Source organism: Rana temporaria, chromosome 4 (genome assembly GCF_905171775.1).
Source record: "Rana temporaria chromosome 4, aRanTem1.1, whole genome shotgun sequence".
Lineage (NCBI taxonomy): Eukaryota > Metazoa > Chordata > Amphibia > Anura > Ranidae > Rana > Rana temporaria.
In genome coordinates, this window is record NC_053492.1 from 243,129,825 (window position 1) to 243,151,670 (window position 21,846).

At 43.2% G+C, this 21,846-nt stretch overlaps 1 protein-coding gene across 1 annotated transcript; it reads left to right on the forward strand.

The window, feature by feature from the left end:
• The first annotated feature begins 216 nt into the window (after nucleotides 1-216).
• Nucleotides 217-21,573, forward strand: PNRC1 (proline rich nuclear receptor coactivator 1). Its single transcript, XM_040350087.1, has 2 exons — nucleotides 217-537; nucleotides 20,503-21,573. Exons 1-2 carry the CDS (start codon nucleotides 349-351, stop codon nucleotides 20,944-20,946), a joined length of 633 nt encoding a protein of 210 aa, XP_040206021.1. The 5' UTR covers nucleotides 217-348; the 3' UTR covers nucleotides 20,947-21,573.
• The last annotated feature ends 273 nt before the right edge of the window (nucleotides 21,574-21,846 follow it).

The window sequence follows — 21,846 nt, forward strand, 5'->3', positions numbered from 1 at the left end:
AGAGTTTTGCCTATAGTTCTATTTTGCTATGAAAAGAAAGAATCCATTTCTGAGCACAATTCTCATACACAGGCAGAACACACACACACTGCACATAGTAAATAAAATGATACAATGATCTATATTTGTAATAAAAAAACGAGAACAAAGAAAAAGATCCCGAGCGTGAGCGCGCACGGCGGGCGATGATCGGGAGCGCGCGGCCGGTGTGCAGAGACATAACAGAGGCTGTGGGCGGAGCCTGTGAGGCGTCCATCTTCTGAGCTGACAATTGGCTGCTATCCTGGCCGCGGTTGTACATTGTGGAGCTGGACGGTATTGTTTGTGGTCAGGGGGAGCGGGCTCATCATGTCAGAGCCCGGGGAGGGTGTGTGCAGAGCCCGGAGGAGAGGAAGGAGGAATAAAGTCCGAGCTACTGCTTTCCCGGCTACCCGTCTGTATCATCAGAAGAGGTCAGCGGAGAATGTCGCCAGCACTGGGGGCCCCGAGGAGCCCCAGCCTGCCAGAGCGGCTCAGTACAGGCAGCTCCGGAGAGAGGTGAGGCTCCTCATTCTATGCTTCTTCTATGCGCTGCAAGGGTTAAATGGGTGGGATTTGTATGGCAGGAGGGACCCTATTGGTCCGTTCTGTGACAAGCCCCTCCCCTGCCTGTCATTGCTTAGGTAAACCAAACAGTGCATGTGCAGCTCAGCATACAGGACCCGAAGATTTCCCCTCTTACTGCGTTACAACCCATTTAAGGGGGAAAACCTTCTGTGATGCAGCAGCCCCCATTTTACTTACCTGAACCCAGTCTTTACAGCAATGGGGACAAGCACACTAGCTCAAGCCGGCGTCTAGGGTGCCAATTGGATCGATTGATAGCAGCGCAGCCATTGGCTCCCACTGCTGTCAATCAATTCCAGTGATACCGAGTCCTGCTGTCTGTGTCAATGTCAATGAGTGCCCCGAGGGAAAGCGATTCTTCATGGGGGCACTCGATGCGGGGAGGAGCCAGGAGCGCCACTGAGGACCCCAGAAGAGGAGGGTTGGGGCAGCTCTGTGCAAAACCAACTGCACAGAGGAGGTAAGTATGACATGTTTTAAAAAAATAAACCTTTGCGTATCCTTTAATGACACAGTGCCATATCGCAAAAAAAATATATATTTTTGCGATATGGCACTGCGTCTCTTTAACTGACAATTGCGCGGTCGTATGATGTTGTACCCAAACAAAATTGACATCCCCCTGCGGTTTTTATTTTGTACACTATAAACAAAAAAAGCGGTTTCTATTTTTTTTGGTGTGTGTGTGTGTATGTGTATATGTATATATCAGGGCTCGACAAATCCCGGGCGCCAGGTCGCCATGGCGACTAGAAATGGGGCCCTGGCGACTTGGCTTGGAAGGGGGGGCAAAAAAAAAAAAATTTTTTTTTTTTTTTTTTTTTTTTTTTTTTGAGCTGGGGCCATCTGGTGGTGAGCCGTTGGTATTACACGTTATTACCACCAGATTTGAGCTGGCGCCATCTGGTGGTGGCCGTTGGTATTACAAGTTAAGCATTACAAGTTAAACAGCAATTCTAATGTCATTTTTCACTATTTTCACTGCCATCTTCTTCCCTCTAATTAGAACCCCCAAACATTATATATATTTTTTATCCTAACACCCTAGAGAATAAAATGGCAAACGTTGCAATACTTTCTGTCATGCCGTATTTGCGCAGCGGTCTTACAAGCGCACTTTTTTGGTGAAAAAATTACACTTTTTTTAATTAAAAAATAAGACAACAGTAAAGTTATCTCCATTTTTTTTTTTTATATTATGAAAGATAATGTTACGCTGAGTAAATTCATACCCAACATGTCACGCTTCAAAATTGCGTCCGCTCGTGGAATGCAGACAAACTTTTACCCTTTAAAATCTTCATAGGCGACGTTTAAAAAAAATCTACAGGTTGCATGTTTTGAGTTACAGAGGAGGTCTAGGGCTAGAATTATTGCTCTCGCTCTACCAATCGCGGCGATACCTCACGTGTGTGGTTTGAACACCGTTTACATATGGGGGCGCTGGTCACGTATGTGTTCGCTTTCTGCGCGCAAGCTCGACGGGGCGCGTTTTCTGGCTCCTAACTTTTTTACCTGGCTCCTAGATTCCAAGCAAATTTGTCAACCCCTGGTATATATATATATAATCTCCATATCTCCATTAATCTATCTCCCATTTTGTAGACGATATAACTTTTGCGCAAGCCAATAAATATATGCCAATTGGGATATTTTTTTTTTTTTTTTTTTTTTACTACTAGTAATGGCAGCGATCTGCGTGTTTGTTTTTTGGGACTGCTACATTGCAGCGGACAGATTGGACACCTTTGACACTTTTTTTTGGAACTGCTGACATTTGTACAGCAATCAGTGCTATAAAAATGCACTGACTACTATATAATTGACACTGGCAGGGAAGGGGTGCAAAACCAACGCTAGAGGCAATCAAAGGGTTAAACGTTCCCTAGGGAGGTGTTTCTAACTGTGGGGGGGCCTGTAGTGGGGCGATTGCGGGTCGCCGGCAGACATAGAGTCCGCTGGCCAGACGGTGGTTGGCTCCCCCGCTAATGAACGGGCACGCGCACCCACACATCGCTGTGTACGCGACGGACAGTACAATTGCAATGGCTGGTCGCTAACGTCTCATATACATGAGGCGATAACACGCCCTGTGCAGGTCCATGTTTTGCTGGCATGTTGAAATGCAGGTGTTGTGTGCATCTCATAGATGTCTATTGGGACACGGCCACTGTTCCCAATATGAAATGGGTGCAAGGCTCCAAACACACCCAGGGTGAGTTCAGGGACACGCACCTGCATAGATTTCATGGTGGGAGCAGCAGCTGTGTCCCAATAGACATCTACACCTATTGTCAAAAGTATCGGGACGCCTGGCTTTACATGCACATGAACTTTAATGGCATCCCAGTCTTAGTCCGTAGGGCTCAATATTGAGTTGGCCCACCCTTTGCAGCTATAACAGCTTCAACTCTTCTGGGAAGGCTTTCCACAAGGTTTAGGAGTGTGTCTATGGGAATGTTTGACCATTGTTCCAAAAGCGCATTTGTGAGGTCAGGCGTTGATGGATGAGAAGACCTGGCTTGCAGTTTCTGCTCTAATTCACCTCAGAGGTGTTCTATCGGGTTGAGGTCAGGACACTGTGCAGGACAGTCAAGTTCCTCCACTCCAAACTCGCTCATCCATGTCTTTATGGACCTTGTTTGTGAATTAGAGCGGAGATTGCGAGCCAGACCTTCTCATCCACATCAGTGCCTGACCTCACAAATGTGCTTCTGAAAGAATGGTCAAACATTCCCATAGACACACTCCTAAACCTTGTGGACAGCCTTCCCAGAGGAGTTGAAGCTGTTATAGCTGCAAAGGGTGGGCCAACTCAATATTGAATCCTAAGGACTAAGACTGGGATGCCATTAAAGTTCATGTGCGTGTAAAGGCAGGTGTCCCAATACTTTTGGCAATATAGTGTATGTATCCCCGTGTCAGCAAAACCTAGACCTGCACAGGGCATGCATGTAATTGCTCTGTGCCATGATGTAACTCCCATGCGTGTGAGTGATGTCATTGTGAAAACGTGGCTGACGAGTTGGAACCCCGAATGAGGACCAGGAGAAGATGGCGGCACCCATGACTGACAGGAGCACTTGTAAAGCTGGAGGGGGTCGCTTGCTAGGTAAGTGCCTTCGTCCTGGTTCACACCAGTGTGGCTGTGAAACGTGATTTCAAAGCCACACATCAGTGTGATTTGCACTGATGATTTGATTGTGACTTAGTTTAACCACTTCAGCCCCGGAGGATTTGGCTGCCAAATGACCGGGCCACTTTTTGCGATTCGGCACCGCGTGATTTTAGCTGACAATTGCGCGGTTGTGCGACGTGGCTCCCAAACAAAAATTTAGTTCCCCCCCCCCCCCCCCCCACAAATAGAGCTTTCTTTTGGTGATATTTGATTACCTCTGCGGCTTTTATTTTTTGCGCTTTAAACAAAAAGCATCAATTTTTGAAAAAAAAAAAAACAATATTTTGTTACTTTTTGCTATAATAAATATCCCCCAAAAATATATAAAAAACTATTTTTTTTCCTCAGTTTTAGGTCGATACGTATTCTACATATATTTGGTAAAAAAAAAAATCGCAATAAGCGTTTGATTTGCGAAAAAGTTATAGTGTCTACAAGGGCATAGTTTTTTTTCTACTAGTAATGGTGGCGATCAGCGATTTTTATCATGACATTATGGCAGACACATCGGACGCCTTTGACGCTATATTGGGTCCATTTATACAGCGATCAGTGCTATAAAAATGCACTGTTTACTGTATACAAAAAGTATAGTTGCTGACTTTTAATAAACACACACTCACATGTGCAATGCTGCAGCAATGCAGGCTCTCGAAGTCTCACTCCTCTCCTCTCCTCTCCTAACGTGTCCCAGAAGATTGCAGGGGGGGGGGGGGAGTCAGAAGTGGGAACTGGGTACACGCACAACCCCACTCCTCTCCCTCTCCTCGCCACCGGCATTGCAAGTGTGGGCACCCAGCTGTGACAGCTTCCTGAACCACCCTACAATCTCCTGGGACCTGTGACGTGTCCCAGAAGATTGCAGGGAGGGGGGGAGGAGGAGTCACCTAGGTGGCATGAACGGAAGTGCTAACTGTGTAATTGTCAAAACTAGGTACTCGCACAACCCCCCAAAAAAAACTAAATGACATTCCAAATGTGGCATGTCGGGTCCTTAAAGCAAAGTTTCACTTTTGGGTGGAACTTCACTTTAATCCTTTGTGGCATAGATTCAACAAGGTTTTGGAAACATTCCTCAGAGATTTTGGTCCATATTGACATGATGGCATCACGCAGTTGCAGTAGATTTGTTGGCTGCACATCCATGATGCCAATCTTCCATTCCACCGCATCACAATGGTGCGCTATTTGATTGAGATCTGATGACTGTGGAGGCCATTGGAGTACAGTGAACTCATTGTCATGTTCAGGAAACCAGTAGTGAGATGATTTGACCTTTTGTGACCTGGTGCATTATCCTGCTGGAAGTAGCCATCAGAAGATGGGTACACTAGTCATAAAGGGATGGACATGGTCAGCAACAATATTTAGGTAGGCCATGGGGTTTAAACGATGCTCAATTGGTACTAATCGGCCCAAAGTGTGCCAAGAAAATATCCCCCACACCCAGTGGTGTATTTAGGTTTTGTGCTGCCCTAGGCCTGACTAAACTCGTGCACCCCCTACTTTAAAAATGACCCACCCCTTCCTGTCAAGGCCACACCCCCTTGCTGTTTAACCACTTGCTGACGGCCGTACGACTTTGTACGGCCTCAGCGCGGCTCCCAATCTCTAACAGGCCGTGTTTTTACGGCCTCCCCTTTGCACGTTCCCCGCGCGCGCTCCCGAGCGCGCAGCGGGGAACTGCTGTGCTGGCCGTGTCCCTTGGACACAGCCAGTCACAGATCGCCGTGAACGGCCAATCGGAGCGGCCGTTTCCTAGGCGATCTGTGCGGCCAATGAGAGATGATCTCATATGTTTACATATGAGATCATCTCTCATTCCCGGCTCTCGCAGACAGCGGTGCTGTCAGGGGAGAGAGGAGACGGATCTGTGTCCCTTGTACATAGAGACACAGATCGGTCACCCCCCCAGTCACCCCCCTCCCCCCACAGTTAGAACACTAATTAGGCTACACATTTAACCCCTTCCTCACCCCCTAGTGTTAACCCCTTCCCTGCCAGTCACATTTATACAGTAATTAGTGCATATTTATAGCACTGATTGCAGTATAAATGTGAATGGCGCCAAAAATGTGTCAAAAGTGTCCGATGTGTCCGCCATAACGTCGCAGTCCCAATAAAAATCGCAGATCGCCGCCATTTCTAGTAAAAAAAAAAATTTATACAGTAATTAGTGCATATTTATAGCACTGATTGCAGTATAAATGTGAATGGCGCCAAAAATGTGTCAAAAGTGTCCGATGTGTCCGCCATAACGTCGCAGTCCCAAAAAAAATCGCAGATCGCCACCATTTCTAGTAAAAAAAAAAATTTATACAGTAATTAGTGCATATTTATAGCACTGATTGCAGTATAAATGTGAATGGCGCCAAAAATGTGTCAAAAGTGTCCGATGTGTCCGCCATAACGTCGCAGTACCAATAAAAATCGCAGATCGCCGCCATTTGTAGTAAAAAAAAAATAATAATTCTGTCCCTTATTTTGTAGGCGCTATAACTTTTGCGCAAACCAGTCGCTTATTGCGATTTTTTTTTTTTTTTTACTAAAAATATGTAGAATACGTATCGGCCTAGACTGAGGATAAAAAAAAAACGTAAAAAAAAAAAAATTGAGCTATTTATTATAGCAACAAAGTAAAAATATTATTTTTTTTTTTCAAAATTGTCGCTCTATTTTTGTTTATAGCGCAAAAAATAAAAACCGCAGAGGTGATCAAATACCACCAAAAGAAAGCTCTATTTGTGGGGAAAAAAGGACGTTAATTTTGTTTGGGAGCCACGTCGCACGACCGCGCAATTGTCAGTTAAAGCGACGCAGTGCCGAATCGCAAAAAGTCCTCTGGTCAGGAAGGGGTTTAAGTGCCCAGTAAGGAAGTGGTTAAGACCCGCCCTGAAATTTTCAAGTGGGGACTCGAGTAGTTCTGAGGGCCTGGGGGGCAGCAATGTATTCCCTTAATTTGCATAGATTCTCTCTCACTTCCTGTTTGGCTATGGGGCAGGAAGTGAAGGGAAGCCTCTGCAATGGGACAGGGATGGTAAGAAATAAATTGACATGGGCTATAACCCTCTCTTACTCTCCAAAATGTGTTGCCTATAGTTCTACTTTAACCACTTCCCGCCCGGTCAATAGACAATTGACGTCCGGGAAGTGGTTCTGAAATCCTGACTGGACGTCTATTGACGTCCAGCAGGATAACGTGGGGGCGCATAGCGATCGGTGGTGCGGGGTGTTAGTCTGACACCGGCGGAGGCTCTTTACCACGTGATCAGCCGTGTCCAATCACGGCTGATCACGATGTAAACAGGAAGAGCCGTTGATCGGCTCTTCCTCACTCGCGTCTAACAGACGCAAGTAGAGGAGAGCCGATCCGCGGCTCCCCTGACACGGGGGGTATACGCTGATTGTTTATCAGCGTAGCCCCCCTGCGGATGCCCACACTGGACCACCAGGGAAGCCACCAGGACCAACAGGGAAGGGGGCAACACACAAATTTCTGATAATTTTTTGGAAAGGACTAATAAGATATAACCATGCCAATGGTGCAGCAGAAAACATATAGCACAGTGAGGAAGGTTTATGGTCCAGGATGATGGGACAGTCAAAATTATAAGCGGCGCCCCCCCCCACCCCCCAAACCAGTTGCGGAATGCTGGCCGCTCGCATACCAGAAGCAGTGTGGCCACTTTATGGGGGCGCTAGACTAATTTGCCTCTCAGCCCAGTCCGCCCCATAAGACTGGCAGTGTAGCGCAAGCCGGCAGGGACTCTTTCTGTGCTGCCCCCCTGCAAAGTGCTGCCCTAGGCCTGGGCCTTGTTGGCCTAGGCAAGGATACAGCGCTGCCCACACCATACAAGGCAGGATGAATCCATGCTTTCATGTTTATACCAAATTCTGACCCTACCATCTGAATGTAGCAGCTGAAATGGAGACTCATCAGACCAGGCAATGTTTTTCCAATCTTCTATTGTCCAAATTCGGTGAGCCTGTGCGAATTATAGCCTAAGTTTCCTGTTCTTGGATAACAGGAGTGGCACCCAGTGTGGTCTTCTGTTGCTGTAGCTTCAAGGTTCCATGTGTTCAGAGATGTTAATACGCATAACTTGGATGTAACAAGTGGTTTGAGTTACTGTTGCTTTTCTATCATTTCAAACTAGGGTTGTCTCGATACCACTTTTTTAGGACCGAGTACAAGTACCGATCCATTTTTTTAACCACTTAAAGACCCGCGTATTGTAAATGTACGTCTTTTTAAATATGGATATCTCAGTAACGGCAGCAGCCGCTGCCACAACTGAGGTATCCATATTTTCTGTGGGCGGCCGTGTAAACGATAACGGCGGTCTCCGCCGCGAGATCGCCGTTATCGGTGGCGGGAGAGGGCCCCGGAGGAGATCGGATGCTGCCGCCTGGAGAGCGAGGACTTGAGTGAGGGCAAGATGGCCCCCACCCGTCCTCATAGCTTTGCTGGGCGGAAGTGACGTCAAAACGTCAGTCCCGCCCAGCCTCTTAAAGAGACAATTTTTTTGTTGTCATTTTTTTAAATGACAATTTTTTTTTTTTTTTTTTTTTTTTTTTTTTTCTTGTATTTAAGTCTAAATATGAGATCTAAGGTATTTTTGACCCCAGATCTCATATTTAAGAGGACCTGTCATGCTTTTTTCTATTACAAGGGATGTTTACATTCCTTGTAATAGAAATAAAAGTGACCCCAAAAAAATTTTTTAAAGCGCCCCGTCCCAACGAGCTCGCGCGCAGAAGCGAACGCATACGCGAGTAGCGCCCGCATATGAAAACGGTGTTCAAATCACACAAGTGAGGTATCGCCGCGATCGTTAGAGCGAGAGCAATAATTATAGCCCTAGAGCTACTCTGTAGCTCAAAAACCTGTAGAATTTTTTAAACGTCGCCTATCGAGATTTTTAAGGGTAAAAGTTTGACGCCATGCCACGAGCGGGCGCAATTTTAAAGCGTGACATGTTGGGTATCATTTTACTCGGCGTAACATTATCTTTCACAATATATAAAAAAATTGGGCCAAATTTATTGTTGTCTTATTTTTTAATTCAAAAAAGTGAATTTTTTCCAAAAATAGTGCGCTTGTAAGACTGCTTCGGTAAATACGGTGTGACAAAAAGTATTGCGATGACCGCCATTTTATTCTCTAGGGTGTTAGAAAAAAATATATATAATGTTTGGGGGTTTTAAGTAATTTTCTAGCAGAAAAAACTGTTTTAGTCTTGCAAACACCAAATCTGAAAAACACCTAAGGTCTTTAAGTGGTTAAGTACTCGCCGATACCCAATACCGATACTTTTTTTTAAATGTGTCCACAGATGCAGCCATGTCCCCCCACAGATGCAGCCATGTCCCCCCACAGATGCAGCCATGTCTCCCCATACCTAGATGCCGCCGCCATCGCCGCCGCGTTAATCAGCGTGCAGGGAACATTACAGCTTTCATTTGAATAGCTGTGTGTTCCCCGCCGCGTATACACTCTCCCCCTTGCTCGGGATTGGACGGGTGATCTGCACTATGATAGACAGATCACCCGTCCAATCCCGAGCAAGGGGGATTGTGTATACGCGGTGCGGCGGGGAACACACAGCTATTCAAATGAAAGCTGTAATGTTCCCTGCACGCTGATTAACTAGGCGGCGTCGTTGCGGTATGTGGCGGCGACGATGGCGGGGGGGGGGTTGTATCGGATCTGGCATCGAGGGGAATTTGCGGGAGTACAAGTACTCCCGCAAATGCTCAGTATCGGTACCGATATCGGTATCGGGACAACCCTATTTCAAACCAGTCTGCTTATTCTCTGACATCAACAAGGTATTTTCTACCACACAACTGCCACTCACCGGATATTTTCTCTTTTTTGGACCATTCTCTCTGTAAACCCTAGAGATGGCTGTGCGGGGAAAAATCTCAGTAGATCAGCTGTTTTTTAAATACTCAGACCAGCCTGTCTCCTACCAACAACCATGCCACATTCAAAATAGATCAATAATGGGTTCTGTTTTATTATTTAACAGGTGTCGAGTCCTTCTCACGGAATACACTTACAAACACAAACAGTGGGGCATAAATGTATTTAGTCAGCCACCAATTGTGCGAGTTCTCCCACTTAAAAAGATGAGAGGCCTGTAATTGTCATCCTAGGTATACCTCAACTATGAGAGACAAAATGTGGAAACAAATCTAGACAATCACATTGTCTGATTTGGAAAGAATTTATTTGCAAATTATGGTGGAAAATAAGTATTTGGTCAATATCAAAAGTTCATCTCAATACTTTGTTATATATCCTTTGTTGGCAATGACAGAGGTCAAACGTTTTCTGTAAGTCTTCACAAGGTTGTCACACACTGTTGCTGGTATGTTGGCCCATTTCTCCATGCAGATTTCCTCTAGAGCAGTGATGTTTTGGGGCTGTCTCTGGACAACACGGACTTTCAACTCCCTCCAAAGGTTTTTTATGAGGTTAGGATCTGGAGACTGGCTAGGCCACTCCAGGACCTTGAAATTCTTCTTACGAAGCCACGTCTTCGTTGCCCGGGCGCTGTGTTTGGGATCATTGTCATGCTGAAAGACCCAGCCACGTTTCATCTTCAATGCCCGTGCTGATAGGAGGTTTGCACTCAAAATCTCACGATACATGGCCCCATTCATTCTGACTAAATACTTTTTAGCCCCACTGTATATGAATAATAGCAATAATTTTATTACATCATAAATCATGTTAAAATGAGTTTGGTTACAACCCCCTTAAAAACATATATAATGGTAAATCGCAGTCGCACACAACTTTACAGTACCCCAGAGAGGCAGAAGTACAGTGCATCCGGAAAGTATTCACAGCGTTTCACTTTTTCCACATTTTGTTATGTTGCAGCCTTATTCCAAAATGTATTAAATTCATTATTTTCCTCAAAATTCTACTAACAATACCCCATAATGACAACGTGAAAGAAGTTTTTTGAAATCTTTGCAAATTTATTAAAAGTAATAAAAAATTATGTGTACATAAGTATTCAAAGCATTTGTCAAGACACTCAAAATTGAGCTAAGGTGCATCCTGTTTCCACAGATCGATCATCCTTGATGTTTCTACAAGTTGATTGAGGTTCCACTTTTGGTAAATTTAGTTGATTGGACATGATTTGCAAAGGCACACACCTTTCTATATAAGGTCCCCACAGTTAACAGTGCATGTCAGAGCACAAACCAAGCCATGAAGTTTAAGGAATTGTCATTAGACCTCCGAGACAGGATTGTTTCAATGCACAGATCTGGGGAAGGGTACAGAAAGATTTCTGCAGCATTGAAGGTCCCAATGAGCAATCAAATCCGTAAATGGAAAAAGTTTGGAACCACCAGGACTTTTTGTAGAATAAACTGCACAGCCAAACTGAGTGATTAGGGGAGAAGGGCCTTAGTCAGGGAGGTGACCCGATGGTCACTCTGACAGAGCTCCAGCATTTCTCTGTAGAGAGAGGAGAACCTTCCAGAACAACCATCTCTGCAGCACTTCACCAATCGGGCCTGTATGGTAGAGTGGCCAGACGGAAGCCACTCCTCCATAAAAAGGCACATGACAGCCTGCATGGAGTTTGCCAAACGGCACCTGAAGGACTCGGACCATGAGAAACAAAATTCTCTGGTCTGATGAAACAAAGATTGAACTATTTGGCCTGAATGGCAAGCATCATGTCTGGAGGACACCAGGCACCGCTCATCACTTGACCAATACCATCCCTACAGTGAAGCATGGTGGTGGAAACATCATGCTGTGGGGATGTTTTTCAGCGGCAGGAACTGGGAGACTAGTCAGGATCGAGGGAAAGATGAATGCAGCAATGTACAGAGACATCTGTGATGAAAACCAGAGCGCTCTGGACCTCAGACTTGTGTGAAGGTTTATCTTCTAACAGCACAACGACCTTAAAGGGGTTTTCCACCCATTTTTTAAGTTTATTAAAAGTCAGCAGCTACAAAAAGTGTAGCTGCTGGCTTTTAATAAACTGACACTTGCCTGCTCCACGGCTCCAGCATCTTAATTTCTAGTGTGGGCACCCAGCAGTGACAGCTTTCGGCTTCACGGCCGGGCACCCACTGCGCATGCGCGAGGCCGTTCGATTGGACAGGCGCTCGCCTACAGGGAGGGGCTGTGAAAAGGCGATTAAGCTAATCGCCTTTCCAGCCCCTCGGCGGAAGGAGGAAGTGGGACAGGAACTCCCCCTTCTCCTGAAACCCCCCCCCCCCCAAAAAAATTACATGCCAAGTGGCATGTAAGGGGGCGAGGAGTGGGTTAAGAGGAAGTTCCATTTTTAGGTGGAACTCCTCTTTAAGCACACAGCCAAGTTAACAATATGGAGTAAGGCTGTAACATAGCAAAATGTGGAAAAAGTGAAGCGCTGTGAATATTTTCCAGATGCATTTAGACGCTATACAGAGATGCCAATATAGAATGGTCTCTATTGGTCGTTGATGCACTATATAACACTGTGCAGAGATTCCAAAAAAACAATGTGATAATATAAAGAACACATGCACCTGTATCAAAGAGGAGTGTGACGACACAACACGTTTCGCACTTGGCTTTTTCATGGGGTGCCGTTAAATATGGTTGCTGAGAGGAAAAAAATTGTGTGTATTTAGCATATAGGACAGGGGTCAAACAAATATTAAATAGTAGTAAATTACATCATAGTGAGAACTCGCATAAATCAATATCGCAGAAATGCCCCCCAAAAAGGACTGGTGATCACCGGTCTGGTATGTAACCTCAAAGTGTATCTGCAGGTGTGGAAGGCAGCAGTTGGAAAAGGTGAGGAGGTGGTGCCCAGGAGTCTGACCAGGGAATCCAAAAAAACGTACCCAAAGGGGAAGGCACAAGGGCCTATTCATCCAGCAGGAACCTATGTAAAATGATATAGAGCATTGATGCTATAAAGGAATCCTATATGGGCTAGGATGGCAGCAAATAGTTGGCATATGTAAATAAAATTGCCTGCACGATGGAGACAGTAAGGATCCGGACTACAAGAGTACCCCATCAATATACACTTGCCTCATCGGAATATAAAGTGTCAAAACAAAAAGTAAGAACGCCATCCAATCCCTAAATGCTCCATGAAACTTGGCTGAATAAGCACAGGCAGCCAAACGTACCATTAACAGTAGTAGCGCAAGGCTTCATAAGCACTACTGGGGGAATACCAACCCCTAGGTGTGCAAATGACAGGAATTATATAGGGTAAATGGACCACTTTTTTTTAATGTCGTACGAATAAAAAGAAAAGCATGCGAATCCCTTAATAATTGTAATTGCATCAATTTTCTGGGCCAAGTGGTGCATTATCTGACAAATGCAGGGGTGCCAATGTGTGTGTGTGTGTGTATACTGTATATATATAATTTTTATATAATATATATATACATACATACATACATACATACATACATACATTTTGTGTGTACAAATTTTGAACAGGAATCGCACCGATTTCCTGTTCAAATTACATGCAATCCTTCATCCTGGGTCAAGGACTCAAATTGGGGAAACCAGAAACAGCCATGTAGTTGGCATATTGAGAATGAGATCATCAATGGAACCTATGTATTTTTCTCTATACAGGTTTCCAGTTACAGACCATAGATAAGTCTGCTCTGCCAATGCTCAGTGGGTAAATTTCCTAAGAGCTGGATTTGACTAAAAGACCGTACACACGGGCCGATTATCGGCAGCATATTGAACCTGTCGACATTCGGTCTGTGTGTACGGCAGCCGGTCTGACAGAAGCATGGGGCATAATGGAAAATTGTCCCCTGACCGGCATCTGCTCAGCCAATGGCTGAGAGCACTGTCTGGTGTGTTCTGACGGGGGCTGTACCCCTGTCAGAACACAATAGTAAAGCAGAGGAGATCACTGTACTAACATCAGATCGATGGTACAGAGGCTCCCCCTGAGCTCTTCAGTTTGTGTACCAGGCTTAACAGATACAGTGGTGGGGATATATCAGTCTGCTCTCCTCTAGCGGTCCTCTTTTGTGTGTTTTGTATGAGGACATCAATAATGATCTTCAAACAAATCTTAGTGCATCAGTTATGCAACTTAGGCATGTGTTAGTAAAACCAAACAAACTGGGTAGATGCAGGACATTTGTAATCTGACAGCAACCCAAAAAAGGAAATCAATGCAGCCATCACATCTTAGAATTGGTAAACTGTAATATAATGGCTTGTTTGGTTGTATTTCTGCTGTGGATCACATGAATGCAGTTCATTCTGCACTCATGACCTGTTTTTTAGCTGACAGTGGCGGCACCCAGAAGCCTGGATTGGCACCAGGCTCAGCTGCTACCACCACAGCCCAGTGCTCCAGTGAGTCCGGGGGGGCTTACAGAGCAGGGAGCTAGTGACTGATATATAACTGGCTCACAGAGAACTGACTTGGCCCATGTTCACACTAAAGTTCAGCTGAACTGGCACAATTTCAAACCAGCATTTCCGTCTGACTTCAGGGGGCCATTTCCCAGACATCTGTGCGGGTTCATGCACCGATGTCTATTGAATTTTCCCCAAAGTCGCCAAAAGTAGTGCAGAAAACGACTTTTGGGGATCGGTGCAGTGTCACACCTATTAGGACAGTGCCAGTGCCGGCAATAGGCTCTGAATTTGCGTGTGATTTTGACATGTCAAATCGCATATTAGCCCAATGTGAACGTGGTGATCCGCTGTGCAGTTCGTTGTGCACAGAGTGGCCCCGAAGGTCGTCTTCTGAGTTCTCACGGCGGCTGTCTCGGCTCCTGCCCGCAGGAGCTAACCCTCTCTGGGAAGCACCACGGCAGCCACGTCATTGCATTTTATTGATAGCAGCGGGAGCCAATGGCTGCGATGCTATCAAACGTACATGTCATACTTGCCTCCTCTGTGCAGTTGGTTTTGCAGAGTGACCCCAATCCTCTTCTGGGGTCACTCAGCAGCGCTCCTCTCCTCTTCTTGACAATCTATCCAATCGGGACCTGTGACACCAGCTGGAGCTGGTGTGCTCGTCCCCATTGCTGGAAAGACCGGGTTCAGGTAAGAAAAAGGGGGGGGGGATCACAGAAGGGTTTTTTACTTTAATGTATAGAATTGCATTAGGGTGAAAAAAACTTGAGTTTTACCCAGGTGAATTATACCTTTTTGTCTTGTTTTTTCCAATCACACAGGACCTTCATTTAGTGTTAAATGTTAATGGATGTATCTTGAGGTGGTGGGTGTTTTTATTTTTTTTATAATATTCAAAGGAAAAGGGCCAAAATTGTGAACAAAAAAAATCTTAGAAATGTATTTGTAGAATTTCTATCATAACAAACCACAAAAATACAGTGAGGCCACATACGTGTAAGCTCGTCATCAGAGGGTTAAGCCCAGATTTATAGGGACCTATGGGTTGTCCTTAGGGCCGAAACAATTTAATCGACGGCTAATCGATTATGAAATGAATCGATTAATCGGCCAGTAACACAATGGGGTTAAAAAGAAATTTAATTGGCTCGTTAGAGTACAAAAGGAGATAATCGCTACTGTAAATAATTTCACTTTTCCACAGTGAAAAAAAAATTAACCCCTTACAGTAACAATTACTTGCACTTTTTTTATTAAGGGCTATTTTTTTAACCCCGTTATGTTACTTAATGTCTTAGGCCTGGTTCACACCTATGCGTTTTTTTTGCAGAAACGCACTACAGTTCATTTAACACGGTTTCCTATGGGACACATTCACATCTATGCTTTTTTCAGCTGCTGCGTATTTGAAAAGGGTCAGACTTTTTTCAATTAAAAATGGTGCTTTTTTGGTTCAATAGACTTCAATGAAGAAGCTGCAGAAAAACATGTAATGCGTTTTTTGCAGCAATTTGTTTTTTAATCTGCCCAACAACAAATTGGCCAACAAGCAAAAAAGAATGCAAGTGCGCAAAACGCACAGCAGAAACAGAGCAAAAGCCAACTACATAGGTGTGTACTGAGCCTTATGCTGGCCACACGGATTGATTTTCAGATGAGAAAATTCATATGAAAAATCTTTGTACATTCACTGAATGAAAGAATGATAGAAATTTTCACTTACTTTTAACATTCAGTTTTAAAATGAATGTAATTTCTGCACGAAAACCACATACATGGTCTGATAACTCCTCTCATCAAGAAGTTTTCTATTATTTCTAATAATGATATTGATGATATTCACCAGTCTCACCCTCTAATAGGATTTTTAATCTGTCTGTTATTCTCAGAGTGGATTCGAGATTTTGCTCCCTAACCATTTAGTTGGTTATTTTATATCTACCATTGCATAGACATATTTAAGAATAAATTAACTTTTTTATTTTTATTTTTTTTACTTTTACATATTAACTAAATTATACACCACGCTTTTTTTTTAAATAATGAACAGATTAATCAAAACAATGGGCTAACTAATCGATTATGAAAATGATCGTTAGTTGCAGCCCTAGTTGTCCCATAAGGTCGCCCAGTAGACCGCTAATACTAGGGATCGACCAGTTATCGGGAAGGCCAATTATTGGCGGCTGATATCTGCATTTTCTGAAAATCTGTATCCGTCTCAAACTAGACCAATATTACTGATATTGCTTTAAGGGGTTTTACTGGGGTGATGCGTGCAGCTGCAGGCATCACCCCGGTACAGTTGTTTAGAGCGATCAGTCGGCTTTATTGTAATGACAACTGATGTGGCTCAGCAGCCGCTCCCATCCGTCGCCTTCCGCCACTCGCTCGGGCTCTCCTGTCCCACCGGAAGGCCCGAGCAACCAGCCGGCATGTCCGCTGGCTGACCGAAGACCCGAACAAAGCTGATGCTTCGTTCGGTTCTCAAATCTAGTAATCCGGAAGCGATGTCATGACATCACTTCCCGGATTTCTGGCATCTTAACCACTTAAGGCCCCGCTCATGTACATATACGTCGGCACTTTAACGATGGATATCTCGGTAACGGCAGCAGCTGCTGCCACAACCGAGATATCCATCTTTTAGTGAGCGGTCCTGTAAACGATAACGGTGGTCTCCGCGGCGGATTCGCTGCGAGATCACCGCTATCGGCGGCGGGAGAGGGCTCTTCCGCACCCTCCGCTGCTCAGCTGGGATACGAGTGAGGGCAAGATGGCCCCCACCCGTCTCCATAGCAGGGCGGAAGTGACGTCAAAACATCACTTCCGCCCATGCTTCTTAAAGTGACATTTTCTTCTTGTCATTTTTTTCAAATGACATATATTTTTTTATTTATTTTTTTGCATTTTAGTCTAAATATGGGATCTGAGGTCTTTTTGACCCCAGGGCTCATATTTACACCCTGTTCCAAATTATCATGCAAATTCTTATCATGCAAAGATTAAATATTTTGTTTTTCAGTTTAACTCATGGATGGCATTGTGTCTCGGGCTCTTTTGATCACTGAAAACAATCTCGGACACCTGTGATAATTAGATTGCCAGGTGAGCCCAATTAAAGGAAAAACTACTAAAGGAGGGTGTTCCACATTATTAAGCAGAACACCATTTTCAAGCAATATGGGGAAGAAAAAGGATCTCTGCTGCCGAAAAGAGTGAAATAGTTCAATGCCTTGGACAAGGTATGAAAACATTTGATTTTTCACAAAAACGTAAGCGTGATCAACGCACTATTAAGAGATTTGTGGCTGATTCAGAGCACAGGCGGGTTTCGTGCAGATAAAGGCACATTGAGGAAGATTTCTGCCAGATCCATGCATCGGATCAAGAGAGCAACTTCTAAAACACAATTACATAGCAGCAAACAGATATTTTGAAGCTGCTGGAGTCCCACGGATATCAAGGTGTAGAGTCCTCTTGAGTCTTGCAACTGTGCATAAACCTTCCATTCAGCCACCACTAACCAATGCTCACAAGCAGAAACAGATGCATTGGGCAGAAAAATACATGAAGATTCATTTTCAAACAGTCCTGTTCACTGATGAGTGCCATGCAACCCTGGATGGTCCAGATCGAGTAGTGGATGGTTGGTGGACGGCCACCCTGTTCCAACAAGACTGTAACATCAGCAAGGCGGTGGTGGAGTCATGTTTTGGGCCAGAATCATGGGAAGAGAGCTAGTCGGCCCCTTTAGGGCCCCCGAAGGTGTAAAGATGACCTCTGCAAAGTATGTGGAGCTCCTGACTGACCACTTCCTTACCTGGTACAGAAGGAAGAACTATGCTTTCTGTAATAAAATGATCTTCATGCATGACAATGCACCATCTCATGCTGCAAAGAACCTCTGCATCAATGGCTGCTATGGGGATAAAAGGAGAGAAAGTCATGGTGTGTCCTTCATCCTCCCCTGACCTCAATCCTATTGGGAAGATCTATGGGGATGGGAGGCAGTTTACAGCCAAACAGCAGCTATGGGAGGCTATTCTGACATCTTGCAAACAAATTCAAGCAGAAACCGTCCAAAAACTCACAAGTTCAATGGATGCAAGACTTGTGAAGCTGCTATCAAATAAGGGGTCCTATGTTTAAATGAAATGTGACCTGTTAAAATGTTGTTCAGAGTTTGATTGAAATAGCTTTTGATTTCAGTAAATATGTTGCAAACACTAAAAATAAAAAAATTCAGTTCTTTACAACCTATAACGTGTTTTGAAAATTACTGTGCGTAATAATTTGGAACCGTGCATTGTAAGTTAAGTTTTTTTTCCAAAATAAAAAATCAGGAGGTTTGTTCGATAAAATTTGAATTGTACTCTTAATAGTTGATAACACGAGAATTATGCTGACTATTATTTAGGTAAATGAGAAAAATATAATTGGCATAATAATTTGGAACAGGGTGTAAGAGGACCTGTAATGCTTTTTTCTATTACAAGGGATGGTTACATGTACATTCCTTGTAATAGGAATAACCTATTACATTCCTTGTAATAGGAATAAAAGTGACCCATTATTTTTTTGTTTGTTTTCTTTTTTTATTAATTTTTACACTTAAATTTTTTTTTTTTTTTTTAAGCGCCCCGTCCCAACGAGCTCGCAGGCAGAAGCAAACGCATACGTGAGCAGCGCCCACATATGAAAACTGTGTTCAAACCACACAAGTGAGGTGTGAGAGCAATAATTATAGCCCTAGGCCTACTCTGTAACTCCAAAAGATGCAACCTATAGAATGTTTTAAACGTCGCCTATGGAGATTTTTAAGGTTAAAAGTTTGACGCCATTCCACGAGCGGGCGCAATTTTGAAGCATGACATGTTGGGTATCAATTTACTTGGCGTAACATTATCTTTCACAATATCAAAAAAAATTGGGCTAACTTTACTGTTGTCTTATTTTTTAATTCGAAAAAGTAAATTTTTTTCAAAAAAAAGTGTGCTTGTAAGACTGCTGCGCAAATACGGTGTGACAAAAATGTTGCAATGACCGCCATTTTATTCTCTAGGGTGTTAGAAAAAATATATATTTTGTTTGGGGGTTTTAAGTAATTTTCTAGCAAAAAAAAAAACTGTTTTAATCTTGTAAACACCAAATATGAAAAACAGGCAAGGTCCTTAAAGCGGAGTTCCGGCCACAATTTCACTTTTTAAATATAAATACCCCTGTAATACACAAGCTTAATGTATTCTAGTAAAGTTAGTCTGTAAACTAAGGTCAGTTTTGTTAGGTTACATTTAGACACTTTATAAAATAGAAATTGACTGGGGCCATCTTAAGTGTGGGCATCATGAAACCAGATTGTATGACTTCCTGGATTTCAGCCTTGCAGATCTCGCACATGCTCAGTGCTGCACAAGCAGTGTATTGGGTTTCAGACCTGTTTCAGCACCTGTACTGTCCAAGTCACATGATTCTTTGAGACTGTGGAGTGCACAGACTCCTGGAAAGTTACACCCACTACATTCCCAGGAGTCTGTGCTGTGTAGGTTAGAAAGCTTAAGAACCTAGGTGCAGGAAGTGGTAAGATTAACTATTCTGCCTAGCAACAACACTTTGAAGGCATCTAAAAAAAAAAAAAATGTTTTTTCTTAAAGGACTAATGACATTTTTTTAAAACTACTGATGTAATGTTATATTTATGGGTGGAACTCCACATTAAGTAAGTATTAAAAAATGCCGATCTTGACGTTTTGAATACTTTGAAGTGCCAAGGAGGGGTTTGGGGGTCTTCTAGACCTCAGATCTCTCCATAAAGAGTACCTGTCACTGCCTACTACTATCACAAAGGATGTTTACATTCCTTGTGACAGCAATAACAGTAATTAAAAACCATAAAAATGTACAATGACCGTGTAAAAAATAGTAATACGTTTTCTAATGTACAAAATATCGCCAAAAACTATTGGCTATCGGCAGGAGGGGTGGCTGAAATATTGGTATCGTATCGGCACCAAATAAATGATTTTGGTCGATCCCAAGTTAATAACGATAAGTTTTATATGGTTGTTATGCTTGCTGAACTGTACCCCTACGCAGGTAAACATTTGTTAAGATGTTCTACTTATTTCAATAAAAATTATTGTACCAGAAGAGTGCTAGCCGATTACAGTAAGTTGGTTGTGTTTCTGGCAGGATCACCAGGCATTTTCTGAACTTCAGTGTGTTTTGTGTTGGAGACAATTATTTTTTTGTTTTGACCTATGAATACTGTTTAAAGCTCTGATTATATTTGATCATTAATCAATGAATGTATTTTTAATAGGGGCTAATGACAAAAGTAAAGCCAGAAAAGAAGACTGTAAAATCAGAAAAGAACAATACAACAAGCTGTAGTCCAACAGCTCATAGTTGTGAGCAATGGAATCTTCACAAACAAAAAAACAAATGTAATGCTCAGCATGCAAAGACCAATTCCCCACGAAAAATGGAAAGGCTTCAGACTGATTCTGAGCTTTCCAACAGTGCAGTTGGAAATACAAAGAAACCCTTAACAAGTGCTGAAAACATCCAGAAAACAAAAAAAGGAATTTTCACGATTGATGAAAAAGAAATCAATTACGCAGGGGCAAAGTTTAGTGACCCACCATCCCCGAGTGTCCTTCCAAAGCCCCCAAGTCACTGGATGGACATGACTGTTCAACATTCCGATCAGTGTAAGGAGTTGATGACTTACCACCTGAAAGCCCTGCTGAAAGCCCAGTTGTAATCATCCCACCTATTTGATGCTCTTATTGTACTCTTGCCAATTGTACAAATATTCCCAGCACTTTGAAAGCGGCTTTTTTTTTTTTTTTTCCTTCTGCAAGAACATAAGGGACTTGCATTTTACATTTCTGTATCTAGTATTCAATTTTGTATGATTGTGTATATAGTGTACACAGTGTAATATGTGTATATCAATGTTTATACTACAAGTAAATTTAGTTTTGGTATAAAAGGATGTATTTTGACCTTACTAAAGCTAGTTGTTTTTTTATGTAAAGTAAAAATGCTTATGTGCCGTGAAATGAAACCTGAAAACTCCTGTATTAATTCTATAAATCCCTAAGAAAAGTAAGTCACTCCAAACCCAGAAAATAGATCCTTTTTTTTTTACATATTGTAATATCTTTACTAGCAGTTTCTGCTACGGATTGTGAAAACCATGTTTACAGCATGAAATCCACATTCATGTTTCTGTCCACTGTCCTTTTTTTAATGCAGTAAAAACAGCAAAAGTAAGTCAATTGATGTCTGTACTTTTTAAACGAAAGCACAAGAGAAAATGAAATGTCCCCAAATAAATGAATTGGCTAATGTCAAAATAAATAAACTAATTTGGCCTCCCCAAAAAGTGTTGTCTGGTGGTGTTGTGTGTGGTGTGGTGTGGTTGCGTTTTATTTATTTTTTATTATGTGGTATATAAAGGTAACCAGTCATGGGATAAATATAGTGGGTGCCATTGATATCCTGAAAATACTAGGGGCCAGATTCACATAGAACTGCGGCGGCGTAACGTATCGTAGATACGTTACACCGCCGCAAGTTTTCATCGCAAGTGCCTGATTCACAAAGCACTTGCAATGAAAACCTACGCTGGCGGCCTCCGGCGTAAGCCCGCGCAATT

What these genes read in the sequence shown, in the direction of transcription:
- PNRC1 (XM_040350087.1), top strand. Translation starts at nt 349, where the DNA reads ATGTCAGAGCCCGGGGAGGGTGTGTGCAGAGCCCGGAGGAGAGGAAGG. An exon ending in ACAGGCAGCTCCGGAGAGAG is followed by an intron (nt 538 to 20,502) that starts GTGAGGCTCCTC and finishes TATTTTTAATAG; the next exon opens with GGGCTAATGACAAAAGTAAA.